The following is a 26,768-nucleotide window of genomic DNA, read 5'->3' as shown; positions in this document are numbered from 1 at the left end:
AATGTGCTCCAACTAATCACCAATTACAGAAATTCAGAGAAGAAGCAGTATTAAAAACCTCTTCTATTCATTATTGAATAAGTTAGACCAAGTGCATATGATCTTTAATTTATTCAGATAATGATAATTCTCTGCCTACATTTTATGTGTTGCTCTCTAGTTGGAAGAATCACCGAATCTCTATAAAGCGCAACACCCAGCACTATATTTACAAACGCATATTTGCTATTTGTGTTGTTTTCAATATGCTCTTTTTCCCCCTCCAGGGCCCTCCTGGGACCAATGGCAGTCCTGGTGGTAAAGGCGAAATGGTAAGACGCCCTCACCCCTCACTCTCATTTCACCCACACACGTTATTGACTTCCCTTGCGTTGTTCATGACAAGACATTTGTGATGTCCAAGTGAGTTATTCAGAAAAGAAAGTTCATGCTTGACTAATATGAGTGTCCCTGGGCTACTTTTAGGGTCCCGCTGGCATCCCTGGAGCTCCCGGACTGATAGGAGCCCGGGGTCCCCCTGGGCCATCTGGTACCAACGGTGCTCCTGGACAGAGAGGTGCTGCAGTAAGTTGCCCATTTTTCCTTTGTTGCCTGACAGGTGTGGCTTAATTCCCTCACCAAAAATATAAACAACAGACTTTTTGTACTCGTTCAGCTGAATTTAGGGCTGGTTTCATTCTGGTTTTATAATTGGATCAGCCGTTGCTGCTACTGATTTTGTTCGTCTATTCTCCCTGTTTTTACACCAAGATTTTGTGTCATTTAGGGTGAACCCGGTAAAAACGGTGCCAAGGGAGAGCCAGGGCCACGTGGTGAACGTGTAAGTATTTCCTCAACAGAATTGGTTATTTCTCATTTCGGGTGAAAATTGTGCAACCAAGTCATTCCTTTGTTGACGACCTTTCTCAGGGTGAAGCTGGTTCTCCAGGCATCCCGGGGCCTAAAGGTGAAGACGGCAAAGACGGTTCTCCCGGAGAACCTGGTGCAAATGGACTTCCAGGAGCTGCAGGAGAAAGAGTATGTTTCCCATGAACATCAGTCACATCACTATCACCCACACAGAACGTCACCTTCATGGGGAGACAACCGTGATGTTCCATCCCAAATACTGGTTTTGAAGCATTGTATAATATGGGAACATATTGCTTCTCAAAAATTATGAAAGAGTTTTAATGCTTTGGGCTGATACATTTGCCTGTCACTATTCCCAGGGAGCTCCTGGGTTCCGAGGACCTGCTGGAGCAAACGGCCTTCCAGGAGAAAAGGTAGCTAATTTATTTTCTATTTTGTAAACGCTGTTCCTACAACTGGTTATATTCTTCCGTACAGGTCCCCATTAACTGAAACCTAAATATCTGAAAGAAATATACTGGAGTTTAAAAATAATAACAATTCCCAGTATAAAACAATGGTTCCAGCCCCTGCTCTGTCATTCTCCTAGCTTTTAACTAAAGCAAATCACTTAACTTCCATGAGAATTCTTGAGCTTACCTGACAGTTATTTATTTCAGTATAATTGTAAGAATAAGATAAATTAAAATGCCTGAGGGTTCTTTGAAAACCATAAAGTCCTATACAAATATGATTTCATAGCATCAAATTTGTATTTATATGCACAGATTTATACGCACAAATGTGTATTTATACACATAACAATATACATTGTTATGCCCGCTGAATATTGCTGGCATGTGATGTTCATCAAAGTTGCCTCAGAAGATTCCCAATATGATCATCCAAGCTAATAGATAACAGTGATTTTATACAGGGCATGTGAGCAACACGCCAACTCTCTTTAAGAGACAAAAGGAAGTGTTCTAGTTCTAACCTAAATATTGTCAATGTCGAGGTCAATGAAGTTTCTTTTACATATTTGCTGGTTGATTTCACCTCGTAGGGCCCCGCTGGGGATCGTGGTGGTCCAGGCCCTGCAGGGCCGAGAGGAGCTCCCGGAGAACCCGGCCGAGATGGTGTCCCCGGAGGTCCAGGAATAAGGGTACAGAGAAACGCTCGTTTGATTGACACTGCCATTTAGCGAGAAGAAAGGCAAATAAAGGATTAAAGGCAAATTAAAGCAGACTATACTTTCATAGCCTCCGAACAAAACAAAATACTCTTAAGATAACTTAGGGTTAGGGGCGCCTGGGTGGCTCAGTCGGGTAAGCGTCCGACTTCAGCTCAGGTCATGATCTCACGGTTCGTGGGTTCGAGCCCCGCGTCGGCTATGTGCTGACAGCTCAGAGCCTGGAGCCTGCTTCAGAGTCTGTGTCTCCCTCTCTCTCTGCCCCATCCATGTTCATGCTCTGTCTCTCTCTGTCTCAAAAATAAATAAAACATAAAAAAAAATTTAAAAAAAGATAACTTAGGGTTAGAATTGACTGAAGAAAACCAGAAAATAGAATATTTGACTGAGAGACTTTACATGCAGAAAAATGTGTGGAAATAGAAGGCTATCCATGAAACCTCAGAATTTTACAGATGGCTATGTATTTTTTAATTATCCTTTTAAAATCACCTGACTGGCTGACCTCTTCAATTCAGGGCATGCCCGGAAGCCCAGGAGGACCAGGCAGTGATGGGAAACCAGGACCTCCCGTATGTACATTTTAACATCTCATTTTATAAGCCCAGTGAATAATGGAATGCACAGTGTGGCCTAGCCTTGATATATATTGAATAGCCTTGATATGTGTATTGTATATTTTGATGAGATCTTTATCAAACCTGTATCAATATAATGTTTTTCTCATTAGGGAAGTCAAGGAGAAAGTGGTCGACCAGGTCCTCCAGGCCCATCTGGTCCCCGAGGTCAGCCTGGCGTCATGGGTTTCCCTGGTCCTAAAGGAAATGATGTGAGTTCCTTCCTTTATTTTTTCAATAAATATTTGACAGAAGGCTTTTACTTTCCATATGGGAGTGTGGAGATGGCCAAAATCTGATCTTCACTTCAAAGCACAGAAGAATATATGAAAATCAAAATACCATGAGGGACAGGGAGCTTTTTTTTTCTTTTCCTTTTTTTCTTTTTTTTTTTTTGAGTTCTGGGGAAAGAGTGGCAAAGTTTATGGAAATCTAGTTCTGGAAAGTCGTTTTGGGTTGTGGATGTGTGTGTGTGTGTGTGTGTGTGTGTGCGCGCGTGTGTGTGTAAGAGGCAGATCAAAAATAAAAGGGGACAAGACAAACTAATAATTTCTTTTGAGAATTAGTAATAACTGGCCACTTCTTTAGGGTGCACCAGGCAAGAATGGAGAACGAGGTGGTCCTGGAGGTCCCGGCCCTCAGGTATGTAGCTTTCATTAACTTCTTTCCAACTTTCTATAGATGCATTCATTTCCAACCTATGAGTTCTATTATCTCTGTTACCTCTTCCCTAACTGCTTTATTTTTTTAGGGTCCTGCTGGGAAAAATGGTGAAACTGGACCTCAGGGCCCCCCAGGACCTACTGTAAGTTCACTCGCAGAAGATGAAGAAGAAAGTGAGGGGGAGTGGGGCGGGGAAAAGGCCGCGGGAATTGCATCATCTTTGACACTACATCATTCTAGTTCACCAGAGCAGTTACGGGGCGTGGTTGCTTCGCTAGCTGAATGCTGTCTGACTAGAAGCAGAGATTAGATCGCATGTCTCCCTTGCATCAGTTCCGTTAATTCGTCTTTAAATTAAGTAATGAGCCTGTTGAAAGGAAAACTGTGTCCACTAAATATGAAAGGCTATTTTGCAATAGAACTTCTCATTGTATCTTTCTACATTAGGGGCCAGCTGGTGACAAAGGAGATGCAGGACCCCCTGGTCCACAAGGATTACAAGTAAGAACTTGTTATTTAAACTGGACTCCTGCTTCAACCAGACAATTCAGTACTTTCCCTCAAGAGCTGTATCTTTGTTGAGCTAATTGACAGTTCAATTTTTTTTGTGACACTACTAGATTATAATATATCTGAAGCAAATATGTGTGGGTCTGTCTTCCACCTTGAAATAAAATGACAGGCAATGTTAAGAGACAGGCAAAACTTCCACACCTGTTCCAGAATTAATTTTTTAAATTAAGTATGCATAATTATTTTTTTAATGTTTATTTATTTTTGAGACAGAGAAAGACATAGTGTGAGTGGGGGAGGGGCAGAGAGAGAGGGAGACACAGACTCTGAAGCAGGCTCCAGGCTCCGAGCTGTCAGCACAGAGCCTGATGCAGGTCTTGAACTCACAAACTGTGAGATCATGACCTGAGCCAAAGACGGATGCATAACTGACTGAGCCACCCAGGCGCCCCCTAAGTGTGCATAATTCTCTATGCTTCTACTTAATTTTATTATAATTTAAGTTCACATAGCTACATCCATTTTACCATACTTATTAATTCATTTTTATATACAGGGAAAATTAGAGGCAGATAAACATAAGTTTGGAAGAGATGATTGTCACGTCTCTGTCATTCAATTTTGAAAGCCACACGTTTCCTAGCCTTAAAAAGACCGCTAAAACCATTCCGAATACCTTGCAGAAGCATACATAGGAGAAGCTTTACCGTAAGCAGTGTTTGCCATGATCCCACAATGCAAATATGATCCTTCATAGGGCTTACCTGGAACCAGTGGGCCTCCAGGAGAAAATGGAAAACCTGGGGAACCGGTAAGTCGCATGCTTTTTTTCCAAAACTCAGAAACCAAAAGCATACATCATAGTTGTGCCACGCCATGGTTTCTGAGTTTAAACATTTAGCTTTTAAATATTATCAATTGAATATTATTTAATCATTGCAATCCCATGGAAAGTTTCAATTTTACCATAAAGTAAAAGAAAGCGTACGTAGCTCAAGATTTAACAAACTGTACAAAATGCAAGCAAATCAAGTGTGTATTTTGCCTGTATTCGTGTAACGTGCATTCTGATATAGGCCTAATCATATGATGACAATCTTCTAGGGTCCGAAGGGTGAAGCTGGCTCACCTGGGACTCCAGGAGGCAAGGTAAATATTTCAATTTATTTTCTAATTTCTTCAGCCTGTTATAGAGCTATTGATTAGTGATTCATGTTTAGTATATCAAACCAAATAGTCTTTTTTTTTTTTTTTTTGGAAGAAGCACAACATTTCAAATATTTGGTGTCTACATTCAGTGTAACCCAAGACATTTCCAGTATATTTGCTTCATCTGGAAAACCAATTTTTCTGACTATAGAAGCAACTAAGAAATTGCAAAGGAAAAAATCTTTCCAGTGCATTGATTCTGCATGAAAACCGTTTCGGTGGAAAAACTTTAAATATTTGCCTTTGTGAATAAAATAATAACAATAAGAAATGTTCATCAGAATAGGGTTCAAAGCTACCTCCTTTACACCGACTCTTTTTTGGTTTCCGTTTCTCATTCTTTTGATAACTATAAAATTTTCCAAATTGTTCAAAAATATAACTTAAAAAAACCAGGGATGTGCATCAGAATAGTACAATTTAGGGTGTTTCTGTTTTATTTTTAGCGTTGGGCTTTCTAACAGAGCTGTTCCATTTTCTGCCCCCAGGGGGATTCCGGTGCCCCTGGTGAACGTGGGCCCCCCGGCGCCCTCGGGCCCGCTGGACCGAGAGGCGGAGCTGGCCCTCCTGGTCCCGAAGGAGGAAAGGTAACTCCACGTCATTCAATTTTCCCAGATTTCACCAAATGCACCCAATCTGCTTCTTGCGGTTGACTATTTCTCCTCTAATTTCAGGGGCCTGCCGGTCCCCCTGGGCCACCTGGCGCTGCTGGTACTCCTGGTCTGCAAGGGATGCCTGGAGAGAGAGGAGGCTCTGGAGCCCCCGGCCCCAAGGGTGACAAGGTACCACTTATCTGCTGTTAATTATGTCGTAAAACAGACTCTGTAGTTGAAGGGAAAGAAACATTGCTGTAAAGTAACTTCTTTTCGAAATTAATGTCATCATTTTAATAGTAAATGAAATTTGAGACGTATTGCTAAGGCAACTATCAGAACACCTACCTTGCATCACAGCAGACCGTTAGGGTTGCTCTTCTTCTTGGCAGATTTTCATTGAGGATGCTTCTAATCAGATGCCATTGGCTTTCATTTGACAGGGTGAACCGGGCGGCTCAGGAGCTGATGGTGCTCCAGGGAAAGATGGTCCAAGGGTGAGTATTCGCACGGGGAAAAACCAGGACCTATCTGTACATGATGTGGGATAATTCCTCCCCTCAACTTCTATTTGCTCTAAAAACGCATCACGATACCTTAGACCATATTTTCCAATTTTCTGGCCATTAAGAAGGCCCAAAGGACTTGATTGTTAAAATTCCTGATTTATATCAATCATTACCTGATAGCTCAATGGTGACCTGAGAATAGAAAAATCTCAAAAGTATGAGAAAGGTTATTTACAAATTAAAGCCAGAATGAGCCGCTAAAATCCAATCTAATCAATACTGCTCATGAAGAAAGTTCTTGATTTTATAAACAGTACAATTCTGTGGTACAATCCTACCCTGGAATACTACTTAGCAATAAAAAGGAATAAACTAGTCATCCGTGCAACAATTTACACAGACCTCAAGGACACCAGGGTGAGTGAAAAAAAGTCAACCTCAAAAGGATACACGCTGCCTGATTCCATCCATGTAGCACTTGTGAAATAACATAATTAGTGATTGCCAGCAGTTAAGAATAGGGGAGAGGAAGATGAGTGTGACTAAAAGGGGTGATGCAAAGGAGTCTTGCGGTGATGGCACATTTGAGTATCATGATTATGGTGGTAAGCATGTAAGGCTGCACTTCCTAAGGTTGTATAGAACTTATGCACACCACCCTCACAAGTGAGTGCAGATGTAACTGCTGAAACCTGATTAAGCTCTACAGATCAGACCAATGTCAGTTGCTTGGTTTTGATATTCTTTGATAGTTGTGTATGATATTAACATGGAGTGATGCTGGGAGAGAGGTGCACAGGGTTTTCCTGGAAACTCCTTTGCAACCTCCTGGGAATCTATAACTACTTTAAAATTGTGGTTAAAAACAAGCAAAATGAAAAAAAAAAAACCATTACCATTAATTCTATTCACATTAGCAAACACCTTCTAGATATGACTGCAGCAAGTAAGCACGATAAGTCATTAGACAGAGTTACACTTACTATAGTTGCCTTAAAGAAATTCATAAAAAATTCACTTTTGACAGACTCGATGGGTAAGCCATCAACCAATTAAAAACACCTAATATCTCATTTATGTAATATAGGTAAAACTTTCAGATTTAAAAATGTCACTCTGAAAACTTCAGTGTGTGTATTTATACTCCGAGTAGTTCAATTAAACATTTTGAATTATCAAGCAGTTGGACAAGGCAATGTACCTTAATTTTTAAAAAGAGATTACTGTAAGATCTCACAGCACATCATTTATCTTCTGCAGCAGAAAGAGAAATGAATCAATAAATTGTCACCGAATCTTATGGTCCTTTAGAAACATCTGCAGAGAATCTTATATTTATTAAGCTCTGCAGGATTCACACTCTAAGTGAAGCATATCATTGGAGTCGTAAAAGAAATCCTCTTATCTAGTTGAGTAGATGAATGTTATGTCTATATTCCCTGTTTGATTAATAGGGAAAAGGATACTTTTTATCTTTAAAATTAAGAATGTATTTCTATTTTCTCCAGGGTCCGACTGGTCCCATTGGTCCCCCTGGCCCAGCTGGTCAGCCTGGAGATAAGGTAACACTTAATACTCCTTAGAAACAAGAAGAAAATGTCCTTGGCTTTTTGGATGCAGGACGATATATTTTTCGTCTTGTTTTTTTAGGGTGAAGGTGGTGCCCCTGGACTTCCGGGTATAGCTGGTCCTCGTGGAGGCCCTGTAAGTGTTAAAAACCCCATCGTCAGTGTGCTTGTTAACCCCACGCGGGCAGCGGCTATATGCATTTACTTCTTGGGCAATTCTGCCCCAGGGCTCTGAGTATCAAGGGTGGGATACCGTTTGCTTAGGAATCATACAACATGTAAAGGAAGGCCAAAGTCCTTAAATCTACGTTTCACAAGAGACCATTTTAAATCATATCTTCTCTCCTAAAAAAATTCTGGAAAAAAATATAAAAAAGCACACAAGTAATATATATTTTGTCAATTAATATTTCTCAAACCTACAGGATCTTTGCCTGAGGCACCTTCAAGACCTAAAATCCTCTACCTTCAGGGTTTGCAACTCAGGACAGACAGACAGTAATTGGTTTTAATTCATGAATTGATTTCTCAGTGAACTCTTCTACTCCATTTTTAAATACTTCCGTTGTTTAGAAGTTACGTGGTTACACTTCAAAATTCTCAGTTATGTTTCTTGTAAATAATAGAACCACCAGAGGCAGAAAGAATCCAGGGTTCTGGTGTTGTCCACTCCTGACATTGTTGAGAAATGGAAAAGTCTGCAGAAGGCAAACCGTGTCAGTTAGCTTGGCGTGCTCCCCGCTTAAAGGAAAGATAAGATGATACAGAGGGTGATATGTCATTGTCCCTTTGGGAAGATGTCTTCACTGTGACCAACGAGAATATTTTTCACCTCAGGGTGAGAGAGGTGAACATGGGCCTCCGGGACCTGCTGGCTTTCCTGGTGCTCCCGTAAGTATGAACCCATACGTGTCACGCAGCCCACAATCACTGTCTCGCTGAAAAATAACACGTTTGAATCTGGATTCCAATCAAGCCTCAGCTGGTCCTTCCCCGTAGGGTTGTTTTACCCACTGCTTTTTGTTTTTTACTTCATTCACACTCTTTAAGAGATGGAGATAAAAATACCTTCCCTGCCTTTATGCCTCATCAAGGAGGCTCACGAGATACCCTAGATTTTAAAACACTCCGAGAATTTTAGAAGTTATTCCATTACAAATGACACTACTTCAAATGTGCTCCAAACCTCATCTTTCTCAAACGAATCCACGGGTGCTTATTTGCAAAGCATAATCCTTGGAGAGATTTTCTCCCTTAGGACAAATAACACGCATTTTAACATTTTCTCTACTTTTCTTGTATCACTGAAGTATTTTGATGGGCTTCCTTTTGCCATGCCTTCAGAAAACCTTCTCTTCCGATTTTGTCTCAACACCTCGCCACCTGAAGAATTCTAGTTTCCAAAGAAAGAGTAGGATCGGCCACGTGTATTCTGAAGGGTGTCAGCTCACGGGTGCTTCTCATTTCTGAATGTAGGGACAGAATGGTGAGCCCGGTGCTAAAGGAGAAAGAGGTGCTCCTGGTGAGAAAGGTGAAGGAGGCCCCCCTGGAGTCGCAGGACCCCCCGGAGGTTCCGGGCCCGCTGTGAGTAATCTCCTTCAGGAAGCTTTTGAACAGAAGCACTCATGGTTCTGGATAGTCTGGTACTTCATACTGAGGGAGGTCGTCATGGTGATGAGCTTAGAGTCTTCCAATAGTCTCAATCAAGTTGCTTTACCCACGTTGTGGTTACTTTTTGTTGATTCTTGTTTGTTTGTTCATTTGCGGGCCTGTGTAGCTTTTCCCCCGGTTTCATTAAGATGTAATTGACAAGTAGTAGGGTACAAGTTTAAGGTGTTCAACGTAATGATTTGATATGGGTTCACATCACAAAATGATTATCATTGTAAGTTGAGTTACTGGTTTGCAAAGACTTAATGCTTCTCTCAGATTTTGATTTTGGTGGTGTTCTGATAAACCGTTTCTACGTCCATTCCATATAGGGTCCCCCTGGTCCCCAAGGTGTCAAAGGTGAACGTGGCAGCCCTGGTGGTCCTGTAAGTCTTGATTCTCTTAAACTAGCATTCGCTAAACCATTATTGAAAAGCATGAATTAATATCAATCTGTATAAAAACTGCTTTGAAAGCACTAGATCCCTATAGAGCGTATACAAACTATAATCCCTTAATCATATATGTTACAGGTAAATTCTAAGAGGGAAAAACAAACCAGAAGTGATTCCAGAGTAGAATGCAGACCCTGGCACATTTCTCACATTGGCTATTGGTTTTTAGCAGTTTGTTAGTCATTCTGCTTAACTTCTGAAATTCAAAAACATTCTCATTTCACAGGGTGCTGCTGGCTTCCCCGGTGGTCGTGGTCTTCCTGGTCCTCCAGGTAATAATGTAAGTATTTTTAAAAATATTTTTTCTACGGGCCACCTGGGTGGCTCAGTTGGTTAAGTGTCTGACTTCGGCTCAGGTCACGATCTCACGGTTTGTGAGCTCCAGCCCCACGTCGGGCTCTGTGCTGACAGCTCAGAGCCTGGAGCCTGCTTCAGATTCTGTGTCTCCCTCTCTCTCTGCCCCTCCTCCACACTCGCTTGCTCTCTCTCTCTTTCTTCCTCTCTCTCAAAAAATAAATAAACATAAAATAAAATAAAATATTTTTTCTTTATCCCACAAAGAACATTCATATATGCCTAAAATGAGAAACCTACCTTTGCTACTTTTCTTGGTATTAAATCTCATATAAAATGTGAGTAAAAGAGGGAAGACAATTCACTTTTTCATTATAAAATACTCAAGTTTCAAAAATTTCTTTGTAGGGAAACCCAGGCCCCCCAGGCCCCAGTGGTGTTCCAGGCAAGGATGGGCCCCCTGGCCCGCCTGGTAGCAATGGTGCTCCTGGAAACCCCGGAGTGTCTGGACCTAAAGGTGATGCTGGCCAGCCTGGCGAGAAGGGACCTCCCGGCGCCCAGGGCCCCCCCGTGAGTGGTTTCATTGCTTTATTGATTGACAGTACTGTTTAATTTGTAATTTCAAATTCAATAGAGGAAAACATGGGCATATAAAGAAGAGCTAAGGCTTTATTATTTGTCCGACAGGGAGCTCCGGGCCCACTTGGACTTGCCGGGATCACAGGAGCGAGGGGTCTTGCAGGACCACCAGGCATACCAGGCCCCAGAGGAAACCCAGGCCCGCAGGGCGTCAAGGTGAGTGTGGCCGGCTCTCACTGGACCCTTGTTTCCTTGGGTAGCCTTTGGAGACCTCTTAACCATACAAGTATGTGATGAACAAATTTTTCTGTAATCGATGCAAATTCTTGATACTTTCGTTTTTTCATATTATGAAGAGGCTGTGGAACACAAAAACAGCGCACATCACAGGACAGCCTCGAACGTAAACACAAATAAATTGGTATCAGAGAACATACCTGGCCATCTTAAATACATCTATTAGGAGACTTGTGAGCATCCTTCAGTTTGTTGACTGTCAGTTTTGAAGAGGGAAGTAGTTTATAAATCTATGAAAGCCTTTAATTAATGACAGTTGTCCATTAATTCAATTTATTTTGCACTCCGAATTTTCTTTCATTACTATTACTGTAACATCCTAGTGCTTGGCATCTTAAGTATCCATTTAGCAAATGGGATAATATAATTCTGTATTATTAAGGCCCGCATTTTGACACTTTGAGTACCTCTTTAAACAAAATGTCATATAATATTGTAATGAAGTTAAGATACAGTATTTAAGTGGATTCAATTTATATGAACATACTTGATAAATGTATATTCTTTATATAGAGCCAAATGTCGAAAGTAACCTAATTCTGATGGTCGTTATAAACCTATAATTTCATAATGGTTAATCATTTCTTGTTTCCTACAATGGTCATGTCTATTTATACATCTTACATTAGAATGTATTCTGAATAATATGACCATGTAATTACTCAGCTGTTTGGTATCCAGAGTCACCAGGCAAGGTGGAAAGTACAAACAACTTACTTCCCCATAGCTTTTCCCCAGTGGTGGGGATAGTTTTAGGGAAAAAAAAATCAATAGAATTTTAATAAAACAAAGGTTTTCCTTAAAAAATAAGGACATCTCATAACGTTACGTTAATTGATTGCTTAAAATAAACTAGGAAAATAAAATGTCTTTGATTTCTTTGTGCACAGGGTGAAAGTGGGAAACCAGGACCTAGCGGTCACAATGGAGAACGTGGTCCTCCTGGACCCCAGGGTCTTCCTGGTCTAGCTGGTGCAGCTGGTGAACCTGGAAGGGATGTAAGTACTAGCTCTTAGGAAATATCCTATTATCCAGGTAGTATTTGGTAGTTTATTTAAGCAAGGGTTAAACTGTGCCTTGATGTCTAAGAGTGTAAATATTGCCAAATGCCAGAGTTCCCCTTCTTGCCTTAATAACATATATCCTTTCTATTACAATGTAGAATAATCTTAAATGTTCAAGTTCATTAATATTTACCTGATGAATGACCATTAGTGGAGAAGCATATGAATGCTATCTAAATAAAGAAACAAGTTGGGGATGGGAACACCCCAATTTATAGCATCCCTCCTGTGTGAAAATGTGCTGTGTGTTATCCATGATTAAGGTTTTTCTTAAATTGTGGATTTCCACTATCAGCTTAAATTACTATTTCCCAAGCTTTTAAAAGAAATTATTTATTTACTTATTTTGAGAGAGATACAGAGAAAGAGAGAGAGAGAGGAGAGAGAATGTCAAGGTGGAAAGACAGAGAGAGAAGGTGATAGAGAGAATTCCAAGCAAGCTCTGCACATGTCAGCACAGAGCCTGATGTAGGGCTCGAACTCACAAACCATGGGATCATGACCTGAGTTGAAATCAAGAGTCAGATACCTAACCAACTGAGCCACCCAGGTGCACCCGTTTTTCAAGCTTTTCTCTATTATTTCTTTCCTAGGAATTCCTTTTAAACATTTTTTCCCCCTAATCACTCTCCCCCTCTCATCTGTGAAATTTTAGTGCTATAGGCATACTGCTTATCTATTTATATATTGTGACCCTTTGAAGGGTCATAGCCATTGTAATATCTAAGATTTTTCAGTCCTAAGACCCAGGTGTTCGTTTGTTTTTTATTTTAACACTTATTCAGTTTTCAGAGACAGAGAGAGTGAGGGAGAGGCAGAGAGAGAGAGGGAAACACGGAATCTCAAGCAGTTTCTGAGATGTGGGGCTCGAACTGTCAGCACAGAACCTGATGTGGGGCTCGAACTCATGGACCTTGAGATCATGACCTGAGCCGAAATGGGCCACTTAACCCACTGAGCCACCCAGGTGCCCCGCTGAGAACCAGTTTTTATGCTCTTTGGATGCTATTGCTACCATTGAGAATACATGGCTTGGATAGTATTTGAATGGTTCCAAAGAGTTTGATTTCTTTTCTCCTTTTTTTTTTTTTAACCAGGGAAACCCAGGATCAGATGGTCTGCCAGGCCGAGATGGAGCTCCTGGTGGCAAGGTATAATAAACCCATAATCCAGGTCTGTGCACTAAAAACAGTAACTATTGATCATATTTATTTTGGATCTGTGAATGTGTCCTCAGGGCGACCGTGGAGAAAACGGCTCTCCTGGTGCTCCCGGTGCCCCTGGTCATCCAGGCCCACCTGGTCCCGTCGGTCCAGCTGGGAAGAGCGGTGACAGAGGAGAAACCGTGAGTCCTAATGAGCACTCTCTTTCTTTGTTTACCTCTTTTCCTCCAGATCTGCCAACCAAATGATCTACTATCATTTGTTTTAGTTTTTATGCTAGTCTTTCCTTAGGTAACTGTGGTAATAGGGGGTCTGATAAGTTTCTGGCAGGAATCAGTGAGGAATTCATTAGTAAATTCAAAGCAGCATTAACCAGACCAATTGTATATTCACTGGGTTCATACAAGGCTGAACTAACAAGCCTGCTTGGCTTTCCTGTTTAGATCTCTTGGTAAGGATGTGCACAGGGGACGCTCTTTGAAGGAGAAAATAGCACTAACTTTCAATGCTAGTGTGCATCGCATTCTTCCATCACCATGAAATGATTCACTCTTAAAGAAAACAAACCAGATCAATCAGTAAACAACTCCCTGTTGTTTGTTTTTATTTCAGGGCCCTGCTGGTCCTGCTGGGGCTCCAGGTCCTGCTGGCTCCCGAGGTGCTCCTGTGAGTTGTTTTTGTTTTTGTTTTTGTTTTAACTCATTCCACGGTATAAGACATGTTCTATTGACTGGCCTGTTCGGGAAAAGGAGATGACAAAAGACACGTCTATGGAACAGAATTTTAACTTTCCTTTGATGATGCAGAAAGCAGTTCAGGATCTAGAAGTTTCTTGCGGCCAAGGGCTTATGTATCAGACACTGGGGTTTTATGCCATGATCCGTCCAAAAACCATAATGACAAGAACAATCTTTAGTGTTGCATGTATGCAGTGTCGATGGGATTTGTAGCTAACAGAATGTCATCAAATGGACTTAATTGCTATAAACGGTTCTGTTTTGCCAATACATATGTGTGTTTAAGACCTTACCTTGAAATGTGTTTGTAAAGGGTCCCCAAGGCCCACGTGGTGACAAAGGTGAAACAGGTGAACGTGGTTCTACTGGCATCAAAGGACATCGAGGATTCCCTGGTAATCCAGGCGCCCCAGGTGCACCAGTAAGTACATCCCTTTTGTTAGAAAATTCCCTTCGGTGTGTGTTAACTGAGGAGATAGGCAAATCATAGAGGCCAAAGAAAAATGCTCCTCTTTAAAAGAATATGCTAACAGAGGTGAGAAAGGGATTCAAGGGCTTATTTGAAATAGTAGTTGGCATGAGACAATGGGGAGATTAAGGGAGGGGGAAATCATACTCCATAACGATCCCCATGTTTCTTGATTTGATCTTGAATGTACAGTTTCATAAACCCTTCAAAAGTCTTCATTCATATTCACACTTCTCTTCCTTGCAGGGTCCTGCTGGTCACCAAGGTGCAGTTGGTAGTCCAGGACCCGCGGGCCCCAGAGTAAGTGCCACAGAACGATATGGGAAGATCGGTGTTTTTAAAATGTTAGCGCGGGAGAAAGATACTCTAGCATTGTGATATCATGACACTTTTAGGGACCTGTTGGACCCAGCGGGCCCCCCGGCAAAGATGGAACGAGTGGACATCCAGGTCCCATTGGACCCCCAGGGCCTCGAGGTAACAGAGGTGAAAGAGGATCCGAGGTAAGACATCACTTGCAAATATGTGTATTTAATCCGCTACAAGTCTTCACATTTTCAGAAACACTTTGCAAGATTTTAAAACTGAGATAGTGAGTTAAACACAACGTAAGCATCCAACTTAATTTAGAAAATGAACAATGACTTTAAGACGTTCTCTACCCCGTTAAGACTTTCTCCGGCACACTATAACCACAAGAGAAAAAACCTTTTAACAGTTGGATCAGAGAGCAGTTATATCAGAATAAAGGCAAGAGCCCAATTAACCAAATGAACTCTGCCAACAGCGTTGATCTCACACTAGAGATCTCACACTTATGATAATCCTTATAATTTGCAAGCACGTGGTGCATCTCATTTCTCAAATGGCTCAAATGGCTTCCGTGACTCCTGTTTCGTTACTGATACCATCACTCCTACTACCTTCCTCTCCCATGTCTTTGGCATGAATGGAATGAAATTATTATCCGCCCCAAGTTACACATAATTGAAATTGATAATTGAAATGCAATTAAGTGATCACCCAAAGACACAAAGTTAATGGCAATTCTGGGGTCAGGATCTAGGTTTCTGATCACATTCCCTCTGTCACAAAAGAATTAGAATTGTTTACATCATTTATTCAGAAGGAAACGTGACAGAGTAAAGTTTGTGCTCTAACTCTACTGATTCATATACAGGGGAGCACAATACATTTTATGGTAACGAATTTATTATAAGTTGGTTATCATTTGATTATGAAACAACTCAAATAAATCTTTCTTAATGTAATTTGATGACATAACATGACTATTTTTAATGCATTTTATTAGCCTAGCAACATATTCTTTCCGCAAAGACCAAGTACACCTCACTGATGCCTGTTCTTACCCATCCTAGGGCTCCCCAGGCCACCCAGGACAACCGGGTCCTCCCGGACCCCCTGGTGCCCCTGGTCCATGCTGTGGTGGTGCTGGCGGCGCTGCCTTTGCTGGTCTTGGAGCTGAAAAAGCTGGTGGATTTGCCCCATATTATGGAGATGAACCAATGGATTTCAAAATCAACACTGAGGAGATTATGACCTCACTCAAATCAGTCAATGGACAGATAGAAAGCCTCATTAGTCCTGATGGGTCCCGGAAACACCCCGCTCGGAACTGCAGAGACCTGAAGTTCTGCCATCCTGAACTCCAGAGTGGTATGTTGGGGAGTCTTTCGCACTCATGGCAACAGGACCCCAGAGAAAGCTGCTTATATTAGAATTTGGGGAAGAAAAAACCTTCACTGAGAATAGAAAAACTTTTATAGCCAAAACAGTACTTAAAGAACGCTAGTTGAATTGAAACTGCTTGATACTTTAAGAAAATATAAACTGTAGGTGTACCTTAGCTGTAGCATAGACGCCTTGAAAATATTCCAAATGTAGGAAAATTTTAAGACAGGATTTTGTGGAAATTTTAATATAAATCATAGTTTGGTATGTTTCTGCATATCTTTCCAAAGTTCTTTTGAGTGATAAAGCAACATATATCACGGTGTTTACAGGATAAAATTTATATAATCTGATAACAGACATCATCTGCAGTTTAACTCTTGCAATATTTATTTAATGCAATTAATTTTTAAATAAGTCTAATTATTAGATTTTTCATATTAAGAAACAATTAAATGAAAAATCCCAAATTTATATAAAATAAAATCCAGTACTGTAATATTGTAAGGTTTTGCATATATTGGGTTAATTCTTTCTGAAAGGCAAAGATTATTTCAGGCTTTCAAGTATCTTGGCAATGCAACATTGCCTTTGTTAGGAGTCATTTCTGAAAATTACTTAAAATAGAGACTAATCATCAGTCACAGGGACTTTGAGTTAAACCAACTGGCATAGCTCTAAATTAGACAAAAAACATACGTTATTTAGTAAATCCACATTAAATAGATAATTATCTTAAAAAAAGAGAGAGAGATTTCAATAAATACAAAATACCAATCAAAATGCCTTGGCTTAGTATGTCATTATTGTTCAATATCAGGAAGCTATATTTTACTCCCATGCTTTCTAATTAACAAACTAACCCTTTTTACCTCAAGAATTTCAATCTAAAAGTTTCTGTATTATATTGTATTATAAAATACAAACGCATTAGCAAGTGGCATTTTGTATACTTTACCAGGTAAACAAACAACATCATTCTGGCCCAAACTTAATTACTGGATTTTATAACCAATTCCCATTCTTTTTTGTGTGTGTGACTCTTCAGGAGAATACTGGGTTGATCCTAACCAAGGCTGCAAGTTGGATGCTATTAAAGTATTCTGTAATATGGAAACTGGGGAAACATGCATAAATGCCAGTCCTCTGAGTATTCCACGTAAGAACTGGTGGATAGATTCTGGTGCCGAGAAGAAATATGTTTGGTTTGGAGAATCCATGGATGGTGGTTTTCAGGTATAAAGGACATATTTTTTTTAAACTAAATCATTCCTATTTACCTGGCTTTTCTTGTTTCCACCCAATTTTTTATCACAAACAAGTTAGTTAATAAGTAGAAGAGCCCAAATGATTTTATGTATTCAGGTGACTAATTTTATAACTTATAACTTCTCTCCCAAAGCCAGGTTAGATTGAATTATTCTTCTATGCAACCACCTCTCCTTCAATTCTTAATACCTTTTTTTTACTCTACGCACTTCATGTTATACGTGTAATAAAAACGTATATATATTAATTATATAGACTATTCATGTATGAAATATACGAATAACCTACATTATAATGACCATACTATACTGCATGAATCCTGTAGGACATATGGTTGCAACTAAGACATTCAAGCAGTCCTGTTTGTTCCCTTCCACAGTTTAGCTATGGCAACCCCGAACTTCCTGAAGATGTCCTCGATGTCCAGCTGGCATTCCTCCGACTTCTCTCCAGTCGGGCCTCCCAGAACATCACGTATCACTGCAAGAATAGCATTGCATACATGGATCAGGCCAGTGGAAATGTAAAGAAAGCCCTGAGGCTGATGGGGTCAAATGAAGGTGAATTCAAGGCTGAAGGGAATAGCAAATTCACATACACAGTTCTGGAGGACGGTTGCACTGTAAGTAATAACATTTTTAAAAGCAAGGGTCACAATGATCTCAGCATTTCTAGTTTAATTGTGTTATTTTGAAAAGCAGAAAGGAAAATAATGAGGGTGAACAAAAGATGGCATTTGGTGCGAGTTACATAGAATCTACTGATTCGTTGCAAAAAATCTATCTTCTCAACTTCCAGGTGAAACCAGTTGAAATGAAAGCAATTAAAATTTAAATCCATAATATAAACTTTATCAGATAATCTGGGTGGTTACTATACATTCTGCATAATAGCCATCATATGGACTCAAATCTAAAATCTCTACTTTCTTTTCAATTTTCAAGGTTAACTTTATATCTGTTCTTTGTTATTATCACTTACAACCAAAGGGAGAAAATACTTCTAATACCACAAATTCCATTATGAGAGATCTATTCACTTCTTAGTGAACCTACCATATACCCAGCAGCAGTGACCAGACAGAACCAGGCCTCCTGAGAATGCGCTGGCCTAATAGTGATCCCTCTGCTGGGTTTACTTTGAAGCTCTGTAAGGTTTTGTTGAACAATATGGCTTATTATCTGGGACGATTATAGCTTTAAAATGGAACAGATGCATGGAAGATAACGTGGCAAGTTGGCAATTCCCTTAGAGCAAACTATTTTTTTGCAACTTGGTCAGTCGGAGGAAGTTTTAAATAATTGTAATGTCATGATCACTTACATTGTTTTGCTTTTTTTTACAGAAACACACTGGGGAATGGGGCAAGACGGTCTTCGAATACCGAACACGCAAGGCTGTGAGATTACCTATTGTAGATATTGCGCCCTATGATATTGGTGGTCCTGATCAAGAATTTGGTGTGGACATTGGCCCCGTTTGCTTTTTATAAACCAAACTCTATCTGAAACCCCAGCAAAAAATTTCACACTCCATATGTGTTCCTCTCGTTCTAACCTTGTCAACCAGTACAAGTGACCAACTCAATTCCAGTTATTTATTTCCAAAAGTTTTGGAAAAAGTATAATTTGGCAAAAAAGGATACTTTTTTTTGCTCTTACACCAAATACAGTTCAAATACTTTTTGTTCTATTTTTTTACCAATTCCAATTTCAAAATGTCTCAATGGTGCTATAATAAATAAACTTCAACACTCTTAAAATAACACTGTGTTATATTCTTTGAATCCTAGCCCATTTGCAGAGCAATGACTAGGCTTACCATTAAAAGATAACCTTTCTTTCTGAAATAGTCAAACATGAAATTAGGAAAGACCTCCCTGTTTCAACTACCTCAACCTGGTCAGAAATACAGTTGAACTATAGAAGTCCAAGAAGATGAGAAAAATTATATAAACTAGCAAAACTTATGAATTTCACTCATTCACTTCCCAAAACATTGGTAAAAAAAAACAGTATAGTACAAGAATTTAAGGAAATATTTTAAAATCCACAATTATTTGAATCTTGGCTATCTACTGCTTTTAAAGGTGCTTTTCTCTTTTCTTGTCATTGCTCAAATGATCAAGATTACCGATATTTGGGAAGGCTTTAAAGACACATATATGGTGCTAATGTACTTTCACTTTAAAAACCCTAGGTCAGAATTGTTGCCTTGCCTTCAAAACGTAAATGCACACCATCTGTACCTGTCTCCTGTCAAAATGATTTATTGGCGTGTCACTTCAGAGGACTCTGTCCCTTGATCCTGTAAAAGTCAACAACAACAAGAAACAAATGGGGCTGCTGTTGTCACAGTAACACAGAGAATGTGTTGAAATTTAACTTTGTAAGCTTGTATGTGGTTGTTGATCTTTTTTTCTTACAGACACCCATAATAAAATATCATAATAAAACACTCCTGGTTTTTGTCACTTTTCATAGCTATAAGAAATGGATGTGTACACTCAAGAACCCTGGAGCATATTGAATTCTTCAAGCATACTTGAAAAAAGCATGTTGAATTCTAACTCTCTAGCTTAATAATGCAACGACCTCAGGAATATGAGATAATAATCTCTGAGCAGAAGAGAGATAATGCTCAGTGGGGAATCTCGCATATTTTTACATCAGATTTAGTGAAACTCTGGGGCATACTGAAAACTGAGGACATTCTATTTGAGTCAATCCCTGGAAATAATAACATTGTAAATTCGGTGGTCTCCAAAGTGGGAGTAATCAAGGAAGAGGATGCTGGTAATTTGCTGGAAGTAAGTAGGATCTGGGAAAACAAACATTAGTATTAAGAATAATTGCAAGTTGAGGCTTTTCTATCACCACTGCACACTGCCTCATTGCCCTCTTGAGTCAGGCCCTTGTCTACCATCAAATTCTTTTAGTTATTATAAGTATAGTCTTGCACATTTGACTTTATAGTTTGAAGTTTGCTTACTCTATGTGATTTATTTATTTAAAAAATGTTTTTAAATTTTTCAATGTTTATTTATTTTCGAGAGAGAGAGAGAGCATGAGCTGGGGAGGATCAGAAAGAGAGAGGGGAGACACAGAATTGGAGGTAGACCCCAGGCTCCAAGCTGTCAGCACAGAGTCCAACGCGGGGCTAGAACCCACGAACTGTGAGATCATGACCTGAGCTGAAGTCAGACACTTGACTGACAGAGCCACCGGGGGCCCTAAAATTTTTTTTTTAATGTTTATGTTTATTTATTTATTTATTTTGAGAGAGAGCAGGGGAGGGACAGAGAAAAAGGGAGACAGAATCCCAAGCAAGCTCTGCACTGTCAGTGAGAGGCCCAACATGGGGCTCAAACCCACAAACTGTGCTGATACATATATGTGTGTATATATCTCTTTCTCATGTAGAGAAAAGAGAGAGACAGAGACAGAGAGACAGAGAAAAAGCCACTTTGCATTACACATTTTAATTAAATGATGTGAAGTTTTAAATTTAGGCATCTTCAAAGCCAGAAATATTTGGCTAAATCTTCCTCACATTGCATCACTCTGACATTGACTCTCCTCTCTCTTTTATTTATAAGAATTCTTTTTTTTTTTAAATTTCTGAGAGAGAGCTAGAGAGAGACAGCGTGAGCAGGGGAGGGTCACAGAGAGAGGGAGACACAGAATCCAAAGCAGGCTCCAGGCTTTGAGCTAGTTGCCAGCATAGAGCCCGATGCGGGGCTCAAACCCACGAACTGTGAGATCATGACCTGAGCCGAAGTCGGACACTTAACCGACCGAGCCACCCAGGTGCCCCTATCAGAATTCTTATAATTACATTGCGTGGAACTTTGACAATTTCTGATAATCTCCCCATCTCAAGGTCAGTTGATTAGCAATCTTAATTCTATCTGCAGCCTTATGCCCAAAATAGCATCTAATGTTCAGTGCTAGGAAGGTTTCACCAAACTGCTTTTGGGGTATGATTTTGAATATGGCTCTGAATGTCAGCATTCTCTTCATTTCTGCTTATTTATGAGCCTGGGTTCTATAACTTTCTCTGAATTTCCTGGAACATTAGACAAAATCTATATGTTACATTTCTACTTAAAACAGCCTAAGTTGATTTAGGTTGTTTGTAAAAAAGAACCCCAACTAGACCAGCAATTGGTAATATCAGTGATGGCAGTTAACAGATAATCAGGAAAATGGAAAAACTCTGGTATCAAATGTTTATGCTGGTTAGGGGTAAATATACGAAAATATAATTTGTATGCAGAAATGAGAATTTGGCAGCCTATGGAGATAAGACTCACATCTGTGATCACCCAGGATGATTTGCACTTTGAAGCTAAGGCTGAAGAGGATGAGTGACATCTGCTACACAGCAGGATATTTAAATTTCATGAGAAATTGCAGGACTGCATGTGAGTGTGTCTGCTTCATTGGTGATGCACAGGAAGAGAATGACAAGTTCATATCCCTAACTTCTTGACTCAAGGTGCAGGAAGAAAGTTATGGCCTTTCTCTAAGTGTGCTAAAATAAAATAAAAATAAATATATAAATATAAAAAAACACATTTTAAAACACATGTATTTGCACATGTTTGAGATAACCAAAAAGCAAATATAAACCTTAATTTTGCAGATCAGCAAAATCCAACATAAATCTAAATGGGCTTTCAAATTCCTTGTATAACAAAATGTAAGTAGGAAATAATAGGACCCACAAGTCTGCATGAGATTTTTGAAAGAATCCTCTTCAAATATTCCTATTTCACATTAAATTACTCTAGCTATGTAAAATAATACCCTTTATTTCCTTCCTGGTAATATCTCTGCCTTTCTTGAAATGAAAATATGTCTAAAACAGAACGATTCTCCTCATGTTTTGCTCCCACCACTGCTTATTGTCTCCAGATTTATAAGTAGAGTCAGAACACATTGAAGGACAAATGTAACAATTAAAAAGTCAATCGCAGGAGGAGACTTAAGAATAAAAAGAAAGAAAAAAATAAACAATATGTTCTAAATCTGGATAATATGTGTGGAAGTGGGTTTTGAGGTACTAGACAAAGAAGAATTGTGCAATTCAGATCAGACAAAATGTACCAATATGTGAAAGTTAACAGAAAAACCTAGGTTATAATTATTAACATGGTTGATTGACTGAACCGGCCCTCTAAGACAGCCCAAATTGAACAAAATGATTTGAGACATCACAAAATTCCTTCCAGCTGGAGAATTAAATAACTTAAGATAGAAATGTTGGAATGGCTTACCTATGTGAGACATGACATACTTTCTAACCATATTCTCAGGATGGACCATCAAGGGCTCAAGAGATACAGAGTGAAGTGTTGCCAGTGCTTTGGAAAACCTCCGCATAAGTGTGTTTTTAGTCTGGAGATGGAAGTGGAAAAAAGACCAGCTGAAATAAACTCCTTGGTTCAAAGAAGATGACAGGAGTGAGCAGAGGCCGAAGTGCATCTCTAGATCACCAGGTCACCAGAAACAAAGTGAGAATAACAGTTCAAAGTTGTTAAGAGACAATAGGGCTAAAATGATAAAAAAAAAAAAAAAAAAAAACCCTGCATAATATAATATCTTTGGTGGTGGGTAATTGATAAAGGTCCTATTATTTGGATCCTATTTGATGGGCTGACTGTGAGAGTTGGACATAGTTTTTTCTAAACAATTATAACAGAAAATTCCATTGCGCATAGAAAGAGAGCTTGGGTGAACAATCATGCAAGACATGACTTTCCACCCAGTTTCCAGACTATGAGACAATTCATAGAGCCAGCGCCCTGAATTAAATAGAAGTTCAGAGCTTTGGAGGACGTCTCCTACGATAACAACATAACTACTGAGCCAAGCATCATGAATATGGCTAAGCATTGTTCTAGTCACTTTAAATTTATTAATTAATGTACAATTCACTCCAATCCGATGAGTACTATTATCTTCATTTTATTTTATTTTTTTAAAGTAAAAAATCATGAAAAATTAGGCAAATTGCTAACTGTCACTTAGCTAGTTAGAGGTTAAGGTCTGGAGTTAAGATTTTAACCCAAGCAATCTAATACTACAAGTCATGACCACAGCCTAAAAGTTACCGTGCTAGTGGTGCACTGGAGAAAGGGTAAATGCAGGTCTTGGGGGAAATTCCTTCTCCATCTCCATTATCTTTGTCTCATCAGTCATTAGAGTGCCATTATTCTCTCTAATGTCTCCCCTGCACAATCTTATCTATGCCCAAAACTTTAGTCAGCACTTTCACTGAAGATAACTCACAAATTTACATCTGCAGTTAGTAGAACAAATGAGCCATGTATTCAATGGCCTAAATGAAATCCCCACTAAAATTTCCAAATATCTTTCATGGAGCAAGCAAGATGGATACCTTGAAGAAGATCACTTCAGAGAGAGGGAATAGCAATTGCAAAGGTCTTGAGAGTAGGATGTTCTCGATGTGTTCGAGGGACAGGAAAGGGAGCATAGTTGGAGCAGTTAGCATGTGGGAGAGTAATATGAGAAAAGACCAAAGAAATAGACAGGAGACAGATAGTATGGAGTCTTAGAGGAAGGATGACCATAGGCCCAGCTTTTCCTCAGAAAGCACTGTCTGTGAGCATTTTCTTGATGTCTCGTGACATTCAGCATCTTAGAACTCTTGTAAGTATTCTGATTTGATTATATTATATGGCCACCTACTTTTATTCAGCCACTGCAAGGATCTTGGCCTTTGCCCTCTGTAAGATAAGAAGTCATTGAGTAAATGGACAGCATGATCTGACTTACAGTTTTAGAGTGTTGCTGTAGTTGCTCTTTTGAGATAATAGTGTGTTGGAGCAGAATCAAAGAGAATGATAAGGAGTACATCACAATAATCTGGGCCAAGGATCATGGTAGCTTCCACCAGGATGGAAACAGTGGAACTGACGAAAAGTAGTTGGGTTCTAGATATATGCTGAATATGAAGGCAACAGGAATAGTTAATAACTTGGTTTTGTGATCTAAGAAGAAAGGAGATGTCAAGCATGAATCCAAAGCTTTTGGCCTGAGTAACTGGAAGAAGAGAGTTGCCAATAGCTGAGGTAGAGGATGCTGCCAAGGTTAATGATTTGAGGGGTTCAAGATTCTAGGCTGGGTAGGTTATATTTTGAATGCCTATCAGTTATCTAAATAGACTTGCTGAGTTGATGGTTAGACAAATTTGGAGGTCAGAGGGGAGGTCCAGCATAGAGAAACACACTTAGGAGTTTCAGCATATGTATGGCCTTTACATTCATGGACACAGATGTGATCATCAAGTAATTGAGTATATTTTTTAAATTAAAAAAATTTTTTTTAAATTTATTTCTAGGAGAGAGAGAGAGAGACAGTGTGAGCAGGGGAGGGTCAGAGAGAGAGGGAGTCACAGACTGAAACAGGCTCCAGGCTCTGAGCTGGCTGTCAGCACAGAGCCTGATGAGGGGCTCGAACCCACAAACCACGAGATCATGACCTAAGCCAAAGTTGGACGCTTAACCGACTAAGCCACCCAGGCGCCCCATCAAATAATTGAGTATAGAAAGATAAGACAAAGTGAATAAAAACTGAACTGGGGTATTCCAATATTTACAGGCTGGAGAAATGAAGAGGAAATGAAGAGCAAAGAAGATGAAGAAGTAATGAAAGTAAACCAGGAAAGTACAGTGACCTAGTCAGCAAGTTGAAAAAAAGTTTGTGGTTTCAATTTTAAAATCATACCATACTATGAGGATGAGTGAGCTTAGAACTGATATATTCCAAACTCACTAATCACAGATTTTTAAAAGTGAAATCAAGTGAGGTTATATCAGCTTTCCTGTGTCTTATAGATTACAGTGATGTGATGCAATTCCCCAATCATGTTATCACTTTAAAACCTTATTATCACTTTATTATCTCTTACTTGTTGGAGGATTGAAGACAGCTCTCTTTACCTTTAAGTGGCATTTAACAATAACTTCATCATATGAAGTAAAATTCATTTTGTAAGTCTTGAGAATGAAATTTATAGTCATTGTAACATATTTGGAAAATGCAGTCAAATAAGAAGGAAAATTGATTACTCTTGTCCCACATCAGTGGATATTCCCTTAAAGTATTCCATGTATATTCTAACATAACTGTGACAATACCACAGAGGCAATTTTGTAGGCCACTTATTTCATTCAACAGGATACCACTTTATATAAAAATATTTTTTGATTTGGGGAGTAATTAGGAAAAACACAGAGGAAATTATTTTTAATAAGTAATGGCTTCAAAGTTAGAAATCACACCAAAAATGTCTTTACTTTTATCTAGTTTATGTTAAAATTTTACTTGTCTGGGTTCTATCTTAGAGGAATGTGCTTATTTTTAAAAGTGAGTCATAAACTGTGAAAAATGTTTTCCGTTCAGACATAATTCTCCATTGAGTCATAACTCACTAAGTGAGTTTGATATAATATTAATGAAACATTCTATATGACAGAGCATAGACAAAAGCTCTCGCCAAATTTTTGTGTTCCCCAGTCTGCCACACTACGGTTTTCACAGCCCTTACAAAAAAATCACTTGTTGAGTTTGTATCATAAAGAAAAAATATATATCATCCATGGCCAAAATTTTTTAAACAAATTCTTCTTTGATGATAATTTTGCTTCTCCTTTTTCTCCTCACCTCTTTAAACATTGCTCTAAAAACACATTTCCCTTTAAAACTACTAATGTTTTAGTAAAATGCACAGAATTACTTGGCATCTTTTAATAATATCTGATATGATTCTTATTAACAAAAGTCAGACTATCCTTTGTGGTCTATAAATTTTATAAATGGCAATTACTACATTTCACATCAGTTTAATGATGTGGTGAAAACAGCGATCTGCTTGTTGCTGTTGAAAATGTTGAAAATGAGATGCTTCATAATTAAATAGGAGGAGGAAAAAAACACCCCCCCCCAAAAAAAAAAAGATCTAAGCTGTCTTAGATTGAGTTCTCTGGAAACAGACTCTAAAGTGGCAAAATGTGAGCAGATTTATTAAGGAATCATTTCAGGAGATACAGAAAAGCAGGTTAGGACAGAAGAAGCTGACCCACGTGCAACTGACACTGTTTCAGACAGTCCTACGATAAGTTCTGGAACTGAGATGTCCTTTCAGAGTTCACAGTAAGACGGATGAGTCTGTGCATCCTTGACTTAGTCATTGACAGAACCTGGAAGGAATGGAATTTACCTTCAGTAAGGCAGTCTTGGTGACTAAAGGCAATTCTCAATGAGGGGAATAGTTGTGAATTCTCAGTAACAGATGTCGATGCTTTGGCTTTGAAGAGAAAATAAGTGGAGCAACATATTATCTACAATCAGCTCCTACTCTATGCTCAGCATTCT

The 26,768-nt window shown here is 39.3% G+C and overlaps 1 protein-coding gene across 1 annotated transcript in view; it reads left to right on the top strand.

Moving 5' to 3' along the window:
• The window catches only part of COL3A1 (collagen type III alpha 1 chain), a 40,446-nt gene extending 20,625 nt beyond the window's left edge, over positions 1–19,821 (top strand). The window contains exons 17-51 of the mRNA XM_077780199.1: positions 267–311; positions 466–564; positions 767–820; positions 910–1,017; positions 1,212–1,265; positions 1,898–1,996; positions 2,542–2,595; positions 2,754–2,852; positions 3,229–3,282; positions 3,392–3,445; positions 3,751–3,804; positions 4,574–4,627; positions 4,921–4,965; positions 5,514–5,612; positions 5,700–5,807; positions 6,062–6,115; positions 7,636–7,689; positions 7,778–7,831; positions 8,533–8,586; positions 9,172–9,279; positions 9,678–9,731; positions 10,027–10,080; positions 10,503–10,664; positions 10,782–10,889; positions 11,861–11,968; positions 13,132–13,185; positions 13,272–13,379; positions 13,810–13,863; positions 14,248–14,355; positions 14,650–14,703; positions 14,799–14,906; positions 15,783–16,080; positions 17,144–17,331; positions 17,744–17,986; positions 18,710–19,821. Of these exons, the coding sequence (XP_077636325.1) occupies positions 267–311; positions 466–564; positions 767–820; positions 910–1,017; positions 1,212–1,265; positions 1,898–1,996; positions 2,542–2,595; positions 2,754–2,852; positions 3,229–3,282; positions 3,392–3,445; positions 3,751–3,804; positions 4,574–4,627; positions 4,921–4,965; positions 5,514–5,612; positions 5,700–5,807; positions 6,062–6,115; positions 7,636–7,689; positions 7,778–7,831; positions 8,533–8,586; positions 9,172–9,279; positions 9,678–9,731; positions 10,027–10,080; positions 10,503–10,664; positions 10,782–10,889; positions 11,861–11,968; positions 13,132–13,185; positions 13,272–13,379; positions 13,810–13,863; positions 14,248–14,355; positions 14,650–14,703; positions 14,799–14,906; positions 15,783–16,080; positions 17,144–17,331; positions 17,744–17,986; positions 18,710–18,856 (3,252 nt within the window). The 3' untranslated portion in view covers positions 18,857–19,821. The remainder of the gene's footprint in view (positions 1–266; positions 312–465; positions 565–766; positions 821–909; positions 1,018–1,211; positions 1,266–1,897; positions 1,997–2,541; positions 2,596–2,753; positions 2,853–3,228; positions 3,283–3,391; positions 3,446–3,750; positions 3,805–4,573; positions 4,628–4,920; positions 4,966–5,513; positions 5,613–5,699; positions 5,808–6,061; positions 6,116–7,635; positions 7,690–7,777; positions 7,832–8,532; positions 8,587–9,171; positions 9,280–9,677; positions 9,732–10,026; positions 10,081–10,502; positions 10,665–10,781; positions 10,890–11,860; positions 11,969–13,131; positions 13,186–13,271; positions 13,380–13,809; positions 13,864–14,247; positions 14,356–14,649; positions 14,704–14,798; positions 14,907–15,782; positions 16,081–17,143; positions 17,332–17,743; positions 17,987–18,709) is intronic.
• The last annotated feature ends 6,947 nt before the right edge of the window (positions 19,822–26,768 follow it).

The sequence above is a fragment of the Crocuta crocuta genome, unplaced genomic scaffold (assembly GCF_008692635.1).
Source record: "Crocuta crocuta isolate KB4526 unplaced genomic scaffold, BGI_CrCroc_1.0 scaffold38, whole genome shotgun sequence".
Classification (NCBI taxonomy): Eukaryota; Metazoa; Chordata; class Mammalia; order Carnivora; family Hyaenidae; genus Crocuta; species Crocuta crocuta.
Note: the sequence above shows the minus strand (reverse complement) of the source record. Positions and strands in the feature narration are given on the sequence as shown.